Genomic DNA, 15,207 nt, shown 5'->3' with positions numbered 1-15,207 from the left:
GTTCTGCACCTCTACCTCAGCGATATGGAGGCGATCCTATTCAGTGCAGAGGGTTTTTGAACCAGGTGGCCATTTACTTTGAGATGTTAACTCAGGCGTTTTCCCTCTGACAGAGCTAAGGTGGGATTTCTCATCTCGTTACTCTCTGACACAGCTCTTGCCTTTGCTTATCCCTTGTGGGTGACTAATAAACCTGTGATTTCAAATTACCCTAAATTTGTGGCCTCCTTTCGAAGGGTATTTGATGTTCCAGCTCGCTCCTCCTCTGCTGCTAAATGACTCATGTCCATTCAGCAAGGTACAAGATTTGTTGCCCAGTATGCTCCGATAAGAGATGGACGACACCGGATCCACAAAGGGGCATGCTTGTATAGGGGCTGAGCACCCACACAGCCACACAAGGTTTTGACCGCTACACAAGGGGTATCTGGAGTCTATGAATAAACACGCAGCACAGGTGCTCCACTGAGATACATATTAGTCCCAGCAGATGCAGGGACTGCCTGACAGGGCGAGATAGCATACACCAGACATGGAGTTTTAGGGACTCATAACCCCCCCCCCCTGAGTATACAGCTACTACACAGCAATGACCACAGCAAAGAGGATTTGGGCACCATAAAGCCCACTGCATGTAAACTCTAGTATCCTCCACAGCACTGCCACATCTGCCTACATAAGAAAGTTGCCCTGGCAGTTTTAGAGTTTAATGAGGAAATAGAAGTGGAACATTGTTCTGATGGGGCAGTGAACTGAGATTCTTCTGACATATAATTTGGACACTGACTGAAGTGAGCCTGCTTTTAACAAGACTGCAGCACACACACAAAAGCTCACTATTATCTCTTCCAGGAAGCCTGCTAGGGCCCCTCAGGGAGGCAAAGATACTCCCACGCACAACTTCTTTAAGCAGGTGAAGGGGGATAAAGTTAGAACAGCCCAAAATGCATTGATTGAGGAGGAGGCAGATTCAGATACTAATATGTCAGACTCCCAAGCGGATCAGACCCCAGTGACGAAAGCTGATATTAAAAAGTCTCCAAACAAGACATCTCTAATACGTTTAATAAGCTCTGGGAGAAGATGGATGCTATGCAAAATTCAGTCACAAGCAGTTTAGCAGACATTAAACAAGACATACAGGATCTGGACAACAGGGTCTCCACCCTGGAAGATGGCGAAACTACGGTGCTGGAGAGGGTTAACTCTGTCTCAGCAGGTGGCTAGAGCTAGAACTGATCCACGACAGAATGGAGGATATAGAAAATCGCAGCCGTAGGTGTAATATACAGCTGAAGGGAATCCCTGAGTCAGTTGCCCCAGAGGAGCTAGACTGTTATCTGTCTCAACTGTTTCAGGCTGAGCAATCCAAGTGTTGTTTGGAAGCCGACTAAGTTCAAGCAGAGCAGAGGCCCGCCGAATCTAGGTTGGCGGAAGGGGCCAGTCCCAGGTCCTATCTTGGATCAAGTTGGGGACGGATTATTTGTTTCAGGGACATACAAGTCCCATGGGTCTTAGAGGTCATAGCTAGGCTTCAAATCTCGGCCTCCCAGGACAATTTCCTTCTCCTGACCCTGTCTTCCAGACAAAGAGAGGGAAACCACTTCATGTGGGTGCAGGTTTTGTTCTCCTTTGGAGTCATTATCCCAGGGACTATTGCAGAGTGAGGTTTGAGATATTATTCAAACTGTTTTGTTTGTGGTCCCACAGAGGGAGGGAACTCCCATCCTATTTGGGTCCTAAGTACTTAAGCTTATCTTGTCTCCTCGTTCCAGAGGGAGACTATAAGGTCCACTCGGTATGGGAAGAGCAGTGCGGGGCCACTGTTGAGGAAGGATATCATGCTTTTTTATTCCTCCTCAGGGAACATTTCCGGTTCCTAAGGTTGACGTTTCTGGACCAGCACTTCCAGTACATTGCTCCTCCATTTTGGTCTCGCTCCTGCTTTTAGAGCCTTTTAGTAATCTAGGGATTATTTGGCAGTTGCCAGAATCCAGATATAGAGGTAGCTTCCCTTGTCTAGACGATTCTGGTACAAATCGCCATTGTCTCGTCTGATAGCAGACAATTAGGGATTTCATCTGTCTTCCCCGTTCCTCAGGGATGGTAGAATATATATTTACCAGAGTTCTCTGGTGTAGGGCACCAGGGTGGGTTCCTGGATGCTATTTTAGTCTTCATAGACATGAGGACAATTTCTATCGGACTTGTGAAGTTATGAGTTAGCTTCAGCAGATCGTGCCCTCCAGACCTCCTTCAGGCCATTGCTGGCTCTGTGTTGGTGGTAATGATTTGTCATGTGGTCCATCTTGGACTTCACTCCTTTTGCCAGGGCTTATCTCAGCTGAGGCTCGGTGTATGCTGAGGCAGTGGAGCGGCGCTGTTTTAAAATCTGTCTTAACAGATTTACCTGGACTACTGGTTGAGAGAATCACTCTCTAGTGTCTTTGTCCAGATCCCTTTGTCCTGAGGGACATCTTTCTTAAATCATCCGGGGCCAATTTGATTTTGGCCACAAGTTTGTCAGGATGGTGAGGGCATTCCAAGAGGGCATGGGGTCCGTGGACTCAGGAGGTTTCCCTCTCGATTACTTTGTGGATCTTCAGGCAATCTTTTTGTTCTGAAGGTTTAGACTACTGGGTTAGTCATAGTTTATGGATTCTAGTCTGTCTTACTCTCAGTGGCTTAGAGCGCCATCTGAGGGAAACGAGAGACTCCCTAGCGATGAGGGTAGTATCTCGCGTTTGGTAGTGGGCGGAGGCTAGCCACTCTCAGGTCTTCACCCGAGGGTTTTCGGATATTTGTCACTGGAAGGAGACGCCGTATGAAAAGCTCAGGACGTCCCGTTTCAATACCAAGTTTCCTGCAGAGGGGTTGTGGTTCGGGATCCTCAGGCGGAGCTAATGGATGCATTAGTGGTACCTTGGAGGTTGTATACAATTTTTCTTTTTTCTGCCATATCACTCCTTCCTCTAGTGGTGGCTCAAACCTAGCAGGAGCAGGCGTCAGTGATACTGATTGCTCTGTCTCGACCGCCAGGATCGTGTTTTAGTGGGGATGTCGTCTTCCCCTCCATGAGGGTTACCTTGTCGCTTGGATCTACTGGAACAGGGCCCCTTTGCTTCATCAGATCTTAATTCTCTGAGGCGGACTGTGTGGAGATTAATGCTTAGTCTTAGCCAAGAGAGGTTTTCTGATGGGTTATGGTCCTCTCCTTCCAGCGTGTAAGCTGGTTCCTCGTCATCTATCTTAAGGTGTGGAGGACCTCCTCCTTCTGTGAAGAGCGTGATTCTTCCTGGTACACCATAAAGTCTGCCAGGAAGGTCTGGAGAAGGACCTCTTAGCTAGATCCTTGTTGTGACAGTTTTGGCCCTGTCCAGATGTAGTTTCTTTTCTTTTTTGTTAGGGTTCTGACTACGATCAGACCGGGCGATCTGATGCTCCTCTGTAGAGCTTAGATCTTGTTCTTAAGGTTTTGCATCGGGCTAATTTTGAACCTATGCATGAGGATGACATTAAGTTGTTATCTTGGAACATTCCTTTTCCGTCTAAATATTGCTTCTGCGTGCAGAAGTCTCTGACCTTGCAATGCAACCCTCATCTGGTGTTCCACGATAATGGGGCTGTTCTACGAACCTAGTTAGGATTTTCTCCTAAGGTCTTGTCAAATCGCAACTTTAATCAATAAAATGTGATTCCTTTCTTATGTCCTATTCCTTCTTCCTTGAAGGAAAGTTTACCACATAATATAGATTTGTACATTGAAGTTCTATCTTCAGGCTACTTAGAAATAGACAGATTTTTTTTCTCTGTCTGTTATCTATCTGGGAAACATAAGGGTCAGAAGGCATCTTCGACTTCCTTATCTTTTAGTTGAGGAGTATCATCCGCTTGGCATATGAGACAGCGGGACACAAGCCTCCTCAGAGGATTACAGCTCATTCTACGAGAGCAGTGTCATCCTTTAGGGCCCCTTAAAAGGAGGCCTTTATGGATCAGATTTGTAGGGCGGCTACCTGGGCCTCCTTACTTTCTTTTTCCTTAATTTTGTTTTTTGCTTCTGTGGAAGCAGCCTTCGGGAGAAAGGGTTTTGCAGGCTGTGGTGCCCTCAGATGGGGGCCGCCTCTCCTTTTTGCCCTCCCATTAGCATTCAGTGTCCTCTGGAGCTTGGGTATAATTTCCCACAATTAAGGAATGCATCTGTGGACTCTCCCTGTATTAAGAATGAAAACATAAATTATGCTTACAAGATAATTTCCTTTCCTTCTGTACAGGGAGAGTCCACAGCTCCCGCCCGTGTTATCCAATGGGTGGCTCTAAACTTTAACTTATTCTTCTGGCACCTTTTCACCCTGATATTTCTCCTACTGTTCCTTCATCCCCCAGTCATTCTGCCGAGGGAACAAGGAAGTGGGGGAGGCATTTAAGCCTTTGGCTGGGATGTTATTTCCTCCTCCTGATGGCCAGGTTCAGTATTTCCCACAAGTGCGGAATGCAGCTGTGGACTCTCCCTGTACAGAAGGAAAGGAAATTTATTAAGCATAATTTATGTTTTTTCGTAAAATGGGCTGAACATGGGTGTGTATGAAATGGTCTCTCAAATCCCAGCGTAATTCTCTAAACCTTTCCACCCTACAGTTCTCACTGTTTATTTTTTCTTGCAAATGAAAAGGTGTCGAGGTTGGGACAAAATACTAAAAATACTTAAAGGGACACCAATCAGAAGCTACTGAGCCTATCTAAATATGCTTTTCAGGAAAGAATATCAAGAGAATGAAGCAAATTAGATAATAGAAGTAAATTAGAAAGTTGTTTTAAAATGGTAGTCTCCATCTGAATCATGAAAGAAAATTTTTCTGTTTAATGTCCCTTTAAGGCTGAATTACAAGTGTAGCGCTAATTTATTGCGCGCACGTAACCATGCAAATTTGCCCATTTACGGGTGTGCAATAAATAACCAGCTATTATAAGTGGCTGGTTATTGCTACCGCAAGCTTGCGACTTAAAATACCAGCACACAATTGCGTGCGCTGGTATTGCGGGTGGAGAGCAAATATTGTGGTCGCGTAAATGCAATCTTGCGCTCCACTGATAATCTAGCCCTTAATACCCTAATAGAAAAGCACATGCATGCGAAAATAGGAGCGATTCCTAAGATGCTGTATGCAGACAGCAGTGAAATGTGATTTATATTGGCTGCAGAAGTTAGCCCCCTACTCACTGCTAACTTCGCTCTAAACAGTGAAGTTTCCCTTTCCAGTGAGCTCCATTAAAGGGATAGTCTAGTCCAAATTAAGCTTTCATGATTCAGATAGGGCATGTAATTTTAAACAACTTTCCAATTTACTTTTATCAAGCAATGTGCTTTGTTCTCTTTGTATTCTTAGTTGAAAGCTAAAACTAGGTAGGCTCATATGCAAATTCTAAGCCCTTGAAGGCCACCTCTTATTTGAATGCTTTTGACAGTATTTCACAGCTAGAAGGCATTCGTTCATGTGTGCCATATAGATAACATTGTGCTCATGCCCGTAGATTTACTTATGAGAGAGCACTGAATGGCTAAAATGGAAGTCTATCAAAAAAACTTAAATAAGGGGACAGTCTGCAGAGCCTTTGATACAAGGTAATCACAGAGGTAAAAAGTATATTAATATAACCGTATTGGTTATGCAAAACTGGGGTAGTAAAGGTATTAGCTATTTTTTTAAAACAATACAAATTCTGGAGAAGACTGTACCTTTTAATTTCAATAGGGGATGCCTGACCACTCGCAGGGACTGCCCCTTTTTAAAGATAATTCCAACAGGGCAGCCGTGATGGTCGGCGAGAAAAAGTCTGATCTGGCGAGGTTTAGATAACTGGCACCTAAGTTTTAACAAAAGATACCAAAATGAAAGGATTTTTTCTTCTATTTCACACTATATCTGAATTATGAAAGTTTTTAATTATGACAGTCATTTTCCTTAAAGGGAACTTTACAGTCCAATTTAAAATGCATGACTTGGAGCATATGAGCAATGGGAATGTATATGGACATTAAAGGGACAGTAAACACCTTGTAATTACAAGACATTTCTGTTTCTAAAGAACATGTCAGCCGAGTCTAAATGTTTTAAACCAAATTTAAACCAGATTTTAAACCAAATCTTCTTTACTGTAATTTTTTTTTCATAGCCAAACTTCACCCACCTTATTTGGAGTAGTCTATGTTGGCTTTATTCTGCAGACAACAAGACTAGCATGGTCATAATGTTATGAAGTTCATTGTTTTGCAGTTATTAGTTAAAGCTAATTAGAGAATAATATGTAGCAGGGTTAGCGTTGATACTTCTGCAATGTTCATTTACAGCCCTGAGAGTTAGGAAAAACATTTTTAGAGCGAATTTGTATGCGAATGGAGCTAGACAAATAATGAAAGTGTATTGCAAAGTTGTTTGATTACACAAAACTAAACATTTTATATAAAAATATCGAGGTATTACTGCCCCTTTAAGAACCATTGCAAATGAGAATTCTAACCAGTTCCATTTTTGTAAATTGACGTATATTATTTCAAACTTATTTATATTTAAATTTGAAATACATTACTGCAGTTAAGTGATAGCTTGCGTAGACATGATACTGAAACCTACAATATATTTTAGAAAATCAAATAGCTGCCTCTGCTAATTAAAACCACAACCCAATGAAATGTGCTTAGATTGCAAGGAGAGCAGACCTCATTAGCTTATCTCTCTATATTTACACAAAATCATCCTTACTCTCTAAACACAATGAAACCAATATTTTAGAACAATGGTAAATTAACATTTTAGTACCTCTCTGTCCCACTCCCACACTGAGAGCGTGATTTTTGTCTAAACCTTCTTGTTTACATAGCTTTTCTATAACCATTCCTTTTTCATTATAGTTTGGAATTCAACAGGCAAAAACAGTTCATAAAAGGAGCTGTTTATAAACAATTGAATATACTCTAGCAGGTAAAATAGATCATCAGGAATACAAAAAGTAGGGGGGAAAACACTACACTGTCCCTTTAAATTGCCACCAGATAATCTGCATAAGCAATTTGGAATATTATACTTTTAGTACAGAGTGCTGTTGCTTCCCCCAAAAAACAAATTGAGGGATGTGGGTGCCAGAGTTTAAAACTATATTTAGACAGAGCGAAGGGAATGATGACAATGGTATGTCACAAGCAGTGGAAAGCAGAGTTTGTTGCAGAGACTGAAAGCCGCTGATAGATGCAGTAGAATTAGTAGGTAAAAGGTAGCTTTAGATCTGTCTGCAAGAAGGTAATTAAAGGGACATAAAACAACCTGAATTCCCCATGGAATGTACCATTATAATTATGCATGTCAGATTTGTTTAACTTATTATTATTATTATTATTATTATTATTATTATTATTATCATTTATCTGTATAGTGCCTCCAAATTCCGTAGCGCTGGATACAATGATAGGGGTATACAATGACAAGGAATTGTGATAAAATACAAAACATAATAAAACTAAACAAATATAGTACAGGAAGAAGAGGGCCCTGCTCCGGAGAGCTCAGTCTACAGGTTTAGGGTGCAGAGACATAACGTTGGGGTAGCTTCTCACATTGGTTGTAGTTGCAGCAGTGAGTCAGGAAGTTCATGTATTAGTTTGGTTCGGATGAGGGATGGAGGAGAGATGGTTTTCAAGGAGCGTCTGAAGCTATACAACTTTGGAGACAATCTTATGGAGCGGGGTAGAGAGTTCCAGAGGACAAGAGCAGCATGTACGAAGTCTTGGAGGCGGGAGTGGGACGTAGAGATAACAGGAGTGGAGAGACTTAGGTCAGAGGTTGATCGAAGAGGACGGGATGGGGAATATTTCACGATGAGAGAGGAAATATAGTTGGGAATTAAACTATTGAGTGCTTTTGTAAGTTGGGGTTAATACTTTAAATTGTATTCTGGAGTGTATGGGGAGCCAGTGTAGAGACTGGCAGAGAGGAGCAGCTGATGTAGATCGGCGACTTAGGTGGATGAGTCTAGCAGAAGCATTCATAATAGATTGGAGGGAGGAGAGGCTGTGTTTTGGAAGACCATTTAGGAGTAGATTGCAATAATCAATGTGTGACAAAATGAGGGAATGAATAAGTATTTTTTTATTTTTTTGAGTAAGGAAGGGACGAATTTTGGAAATGTTGCATAGGTGTGAACGGCAGGATTTATGTGCTTGTATATGTGGGTTGAATGTGAGTTCTGAGTCTAGTGTGACCCCAAGACAGCCGACCTGGGGTGAGGTGTTGAGAATAGAGTCTCCAACCGTCAGAGAAATGTCAGGTGTTGGATGTCTCAAAAAAGGGGGGAATAAGAAGCACCTCAGTTTTGGACAGATTGAGTTGGAGGTAGTGTGAAGACATCCAAGAATAAATTGCAGAGAGGCAGTTGGAAATCTGGTTGAGTAAAGAGGGAGAGATATCAGGAGAGGAAAGATAGATTTGGGTATCATCAGCATATAAGTGGTACTGGAATCCAAAGGAGACTATATAAGTTTTCCAAGGGAGGATGTATAGAGAAAGAAAAGCAAGGGGCCCAAGACAGACTCCAACTCTCCAACTGAGAGAGGCATAGGATCACAAGATATGTTGTTAAAGGAAACTGAAAATGAGCGGTTTGACATATATGAGGCAAACTAGGAGAGGGCTGTGTCTCAATGCCAAATTAATGTAGTATTTTTAGGAGGAGAGGATGGTCGACTGTGTCAAAAGCAACAGATAGGTGAAGAAGAATTAGCAAGGAGTAGTGGCCTTTTGCTTTAGCTGATAACAGGTCATTTGTTACTTTGGCAAGAGCGGTTTCTGTTGAGTGTTTAGGGCGGAAACCAGATTGTAGTGGATCAAGAATGGATTTAGTTGTGAGAAATTGAGTTTGCCGATTATAGACCAGTCGTTACAATAATTTTGAAGCAAAGGGAGGTAAGGAGACCGGTCGATAATTAGAAGGCGTGGAGGGGTCAAGCGAGAGCTATTTTAGGATTGCTATGATTGATGCATGCTTGAATGTATCAGGAAATGTGTCAGCGGTGAGAGATTGGTTAAAGAGATGAGTTACTGTAGGGGTTAGTAAACCAAAGAGAGAGGGAAGAAGTTGTGAAGGAATAGGGTCAAGTGGGCATATTGTGAGATGAGCCAAGGATAGGAGTACAGAGACTTCTTCCTCTGTTATAGGAGGGAAGTAGCATAGAGTTTTGTTAATAGAAGTGGTGGGTAAGATTGCTGGGTTTGAGGGGTATGAGGTGCAGATATCTTTTCTAATGGTGTCAATTTTATTTTTGAAGTGATCAGCAATAATCTGAGCAGTGAGGTTGGTAGTGAGCGGGGGTGCAGGCGGACGTAGAAGGGAGTTAAAGGTTGAGAACAGCTTTCTGGGTTTGGATGCATGAGATGACACAAGGGAGGAGAAATAGACTTGTTTGGCCAGGCTGAGCACAAACAGAGTTGTAGGACTTAAGAATGAATTTATAATGCCGGAAATCAGCACAGGTGCGTGATTTCCTCCACTGCCGTTCAGCAGCCCGTGAACATCGCTGAAGATATCTGGTCTGTTTGGTGTGCCACGGTTGCCGTTGAGTGATTGATGTAACAGTGGAGGGTGCAGCTTCGTCAAGTGTTGATTTTAGTGCCGAATTATACTGTACAGCTACGAGGTTTGGGCAAGAGAGGGATGAAATGTCGGAGAGCAGAAGATTCAATTGAGTGGAAAAGTCTGTGAGATCCAAGTCATTTAAATTCCTGTAAGGTAGCAGTTTCTTGGGGGCTTGCAAAGATGTAGCAGGTAAAGTAAGAGAGAACGTTAGTAGATGGTGGTCAGAGAGAGGAAAGGGGAAGTTAAGGAAGTTGGAAATGACACAGAGATTAGTGAAGATCAGATCTATGGAGTTGCCTTCACAGTGGGTTGGAGATGTTGTCCACTGGGACAGGCCAAAAGAGGTGGTAAGGGATAGAAGTTTAGAGGCAGCAGGCATGTTAGGGGACTTCAACCTACCGGTTGATAATCCTAAAATGTGTGAAGGGACATTACAAGAGAGAAAATGTGGAAGCCAAGCTTCACAGTGGTCCAGAAATTGTGATGCTGGGCCAGGGGGCCGATAGATAACTGCAGCATGAATAGCTTAGAGGCGAGAAGCGACGGATAGCATGAACATCAAATATAAGAAGGAAAGAGAGGGGAGGGGGGTGAAGGTATGCAGTGAAAGGTACTGTTCCTTTAATTTACTTTCATTATTTATTTCACCCCTTTAAATAATTTAACACTTAAAATTGTGCAGTTTCAAAATCCTGTGAGAATGGAAATTAATGGTATTCTTGTGTTTGTGCACAACCCATCCCTAGTGAATGTTTGCTCACTGACTGATAAGGACAACTCACAAAATTATATTGGTGGACAAGGACATGCCTCTACAAGCAGTTAAACATTTTTTTTATTCAAAACAAGAACATTGTTGTCGTCCCATCCCCATAGAAATATTAGATAAACTGTTATACATTTCAAAATATCCTTATTTAATGCAGCAAATAAGAAAAAATAAGAAAATAAAAAGTGCCTTCTACTCAACATCTTATAGAAAGCGCAAATGAAGTGGGCTAGGTTTGCTCTTGGTACCTTCCCCACAAATCGATATACAGGCATACCTCGCTTTATTGCGCTTCATAGATATTGCCTTTTTTACAAATTCGGTTTTGTGTTGAGCGAGTCTATCAGCTCCAATTTTCCAAAAGCATTTGCTCACTTCGTGTCGTGTCACATTTTTCGAAATTTTCGTAATATTTCAAACTTTTTTAATTATTATTATATTTGTTATGGTGATCATTGTTCGTAGATGGTGGTTAGCTTTTTTTAGCAACAACGCATTTTTTTTAATAAAGGTATGTACATTGTTTTTCTAGACATAATGCTATTGCACACTTAATAGACTACAGTATAGTGTAGACATAACTTTTATGTGCAGTGGGAAACCAGTGTCTCACTATTTTACGATATTGCAATATTCTCATAGATATTGCGGGTTATAGAACCAAACCTGCAAGACCTAAGGTCTGCCTGTAGCTGGGTGTTTGTTTATCGTCCCCCCTCAATAAATAAACCCTGAAATTCTGTATCACTCTTGCTAACACAAGTAATAGTTTGTCTCACTGGCCCTGTACATTTTTGTACTTTCTAAAAAGCTAAAATGTTGATAAATCATTAAAACCAATATATATGTATGTGTGTGTGTGTGTGTGTGTGTGTGGAGAGTTTTATTTTTATCCAGTGAGTGCTATCTTATTATGTGACAATTTATATATTTTTTATATTGCACCCTGGTGGCTGCTCACTCAAGATTTGAGATTTGGAGTGCAGAAAAATAAACCCAAGCCCCTGTTGTGACATTTGAGTCTTACTTACGCACCCTGATGGTTGTTAAGCTGAAGTGAGTCCATGAGTGGCCGCTTTTTTCGGCATAATGCCTATCTTTGTTTAACTCACCCTAGGCAGATATCTGCCTAGTGTGAAATTCAGACAAGGCAATAAAATATCTAAATACATTTTACATCTTCAAAGATTCAGGTAGAGAATACAACTTTTCAATTTACTTTTGTTGCCAAATTTGCTTCAAATCAACACTGGGAGCTAGCTGAACACATCCAGTGAGCCAATGACAAGTGGCATATATGTGCATCCACCAATTAGCATCTAGCTCTCAGCAGTATATTGCTAATACTGAGCCTACCTAGTATGCGTTTCAGCAAAGGATACAAAGAGAACAAAGTAAAATAGATAAAAGAAGTAAATTGGAAAGTTGTTTAAAATAATATGCTCTATCAATCATTTTGAATCAATTTTTTTTTTACATGTACCTTTAATTTTGCATATATTTATAAAATGATACTTTTAATTTGCTCATGCCTTGACCGATATCTTTAAAGAATTATTTTTTATCTTGGGTTCTATAGTGACAATATGTGTTTATTTATTTATTTATTTTTTTGTTTCTTTCAGGAAGAGCTGGACATTCGACCCAAAGTATCCTCCCTCCTTAGTCGTTTGGTCAACTACACCAATCTGACTCAAGGTGCCAAGGAACATGAAGAGGCAGAGAGTGCAGAAGGGACCCGTAAGAAAGTGTTTAAGGTAAAATTATATACTCACAGCTCAGATTATATCAAGTTTTAATGGATATTCTAGTTAGATTTTGGGATTGCCTTTCATCCCTGTTTTCTTTTTCTCACAAAAGAGAAGGTCCTGCTGTTTTTGCTACCCCTATAGATATTTTGGTTTATAGCCCATCAGAATGTCATGCAGATCGGTAACTCTGTATTGCTGCTGTTGTTTTATAGGTAAATTAACATCATCTTTTATAAGGGAAATATTAGAACTCTTTACTGGACATACAGTTCTACTATAGATGACCCCCACTGAATAAGCAAACTGGATCTGGAGTATAGATTATCCAGTCCTCATGTACTCTCAAGTCATATTAAAGGGACACTCAGGTTTTATTAAATTCAGCATGTAATTTTAAACAACTTTCCAATTTACTTCCATTAAAAAAATGTGCACAGTCTTTTATATTTACACTTTTTTGAGTCACCAGCTCCTACTGAGCATGTGCAGGAACTCAGACTATATGTATAAGCATTTGTGATTGGGTGATTGCTATCACATGGTACAGGGGGAGTGGAAATATACATAACTTTGAAATGTGTTAGAAAAGAATCTAGTACTCATTTGAAATTTAGAATAAATGCTATTGTATTGTCTTGTTATCTTGCATTTGTTGATTATGCAAATCTACTTTGTTTACTGGTCCTTTAACAAACATATACTAGGGCACACGTCTGGTGACATATTGCTCAACCACTATAAATAGCACGTTTCAATTTTAAAATGAGGTCTGAATATTCACCTATTATATAGAGACATTGCTCTGTATAGACTGACTGCAATATACATGCTTATTCTGAGGATGTTTGCCTGCTTTCACTATAATTTGTAGTTTATCTTCACCCCCTTGTTGTAAGGCTTAAATAATATCGAGGATATCAGAATGGATCTGTTTGGACCCTACATGTCCTGTCCTGTTCTGATACATGTTAGTGTCTGACAGATCTTTTCTGGAGCTTCCCCTTGCTGTATGATCTGCAGGCTACTAATGGGATTGCTCACAGCATCAGCTGTGCGGCTTCTTACCTCACTTAGCCTCCTCCTGTAGCCTTGCTCAATCCTTTTAGCAAGATAAATCTTTGTCCCATATGGTCCAGTCTGTCATTTGTGACTTCACAGATTTGATCTTTTCTCCTCCGGCATAACTAATACCCATCAAATCTCTTCACGTTAGCTCTGCTCAGGTGAAGTGAACTTCTATGTCCTTTCAGCTGTTCAGGTTTTCCTTTTATCTCTCACATGATCTCACTCTCATCATTTAATCTCTTCTCTCTTTACCTTGTAATTCTCTTCCAAATATATAAATAATTTCTTTTTCACAATCTGTCTTCCTTCTTTCTGCTCTCTATATTACTAATTATTATGTTTGCTTTAGTAAAGGGACAGGAATGTAAATAATAAATGGACAGTTGTGGTTTTTTTTGGGTTTTTTTTTTGGGGGGGGGGGGTTTGGTGGGGGAACCAAACCACAACAAACAGTGATTGTCACCTCTAGAATACTCCTAGGTGCCTATCTCCCAGTTTTGACAAGCAATATAGAGTGTACCCACCAATTGGCCCTGGAAATGAGCATATGGTGCTGATCTCAGCATTTAAAAGTGTAAAGCAGTATATATATATTACACATGGGACGTTTCAGGGATCTCATCCCTTCCTTTTTCTTTCCAGACTGCTTTAGCATTATTTTTTACAGTCCGATGTCAATTGTCACGACTTCTTAATTCTCTTTCTATCCATTTCTTTTTCTGTTTCTGTACAACGGTGCTCGATTTTCCTCTCCACATGTTTATTTATTTTCCTGGTGATTAGATTTTCCTTAATGACCAATATCCCTATATAAGCAGTATTCTGTATCTTTCTGCCAACAGGAAGCCATCTAATCTCACAGATCACAATCAGTTGCACTAAGACGTTTCATAGAATTATCTTGCTATTATTAAGCACAGACACATTTGAAGCATAAAAGTGATGGTGTTTTGTGTTAATCGCAATTAATTTGTCCTTACAGAATTCTTTGTCACTGTCTCTTTAAAGGCCTCACAAAGATCTAGCAGGGTTAATTTGATGTTATGCTATTTGACAATTTACTATTAGCAACTTGTAATGAGTTTTGGGTTTAGTTTATCCCGAAGGCTCTTTGTATCTGTTATTGATTAATGTCCTTCACAGCTCCATCAGTACTGGGTAATCTCTGCATCTTAGCACTACTACGTTACTTGTATAGTGGAACGTGTAATAAATTGAAAGATTGTTTTTTTTAGTCAGTTAGTGAACAATCTGGAAAAATTAACATTCTGAATATTTGATCCTATCCAGCCACCGAACTGCCAGCTATTGCTACTATTACTAGATGTATTTCTTTCATGTAATTAGCAAGAGTCCATGAGCTAGTGACGTATGGGATATACATTCCTACCAGGAGGGGCAAAGTTTCCCAAACCTTAAAATGCCTATAAATACACCCCTCACCACACCCACAATTCAGTTTTACAAACTTTGCCTCCGATGGAGGTGGTGAAGTAAGTTTGTGCTAGATTCTACGTTGATATGCGCTCCGCAGCAGGTTGGAGCCCGGTTTTCCTCTCAGCGTGCAGTGAATGTCAGAGGGATGTGAGGAGAGTATTGCCTATTTGAATGCAGTGATCTCCTTCTACGGGGTCTATTTCATAGGTTCTCTGTTATCGGTCGTAGAGATTCATCTCTTACCTCCCTTTTCAGATCGACGATATACTCTTATATACCATTACTTCTACTGATTCTCGTTTCAGTACTGGTTCGGCTATCTACTACTTGTAGATGAGTGTCCTGGGGTAAGTAAGTCTTATTTTCTGTGACACTCTAAGCTATGGTTGGGCACTTTGTTTATAAAGTTCTAAATATATGTATTCAAACATTTATTTGCCTTGACTCAGAATGTTCAACATTCCTTATTTTTCAGACAGTCAGTTTCATATTTGGGATAAATGCATTTGTTTCAATCATTTTTTCTTACCTTAAAAAATTTGACTTTTTCCCTGTGGGCTG

At 40.5% G+C, this 15,207-nt stretch overlaps 1 protein-coding gene across 2 annotated transcripts in view; it reads left to right on the top strand.

Moving 5' to 3' along the window:
- The window catches only part of LOC128646112 (solute carrier family 12 member 4), a 270,698-nt gene that overhangs the window by 119,231 nt on the left and 136,260 nt on the right, over positions 1 to 15,207 (top strand). For both annotated transcript variants that reach the window (XM_053699564.1, XM_053699565.1), the window contains exon 3: positions 12,019 to 12,150. In XM_053699564.1, the coding sequence (XP_053555539.1) occupies positions 12,019 to 12,150 (132 nt within the window). The remainder of the gene's footprint in view (positions 1 to 12,018; positions 12,151 to 15,207) is intronic.

The sequence above is a fragment of the Bombina bombina genome, chromosome 1 (genome assembly GCF_027579735.1).
Source record: "Bombina bombina isolate aBomBom1 chromosome 1, aBomBom1.pri, whole genome shotgun sequence".
Taxonomy (NCBI): domain Eukaryota; kingdom Metazoa; phylum Chordata; class Amphibia; order Anura; family Bombinatoridae; genus Bombina; species Bombina bombina.
Note: the sequence above shows the minus strand (reverse complement) of the source record. Positions and strands in the feature narration are given on the sequence as shown.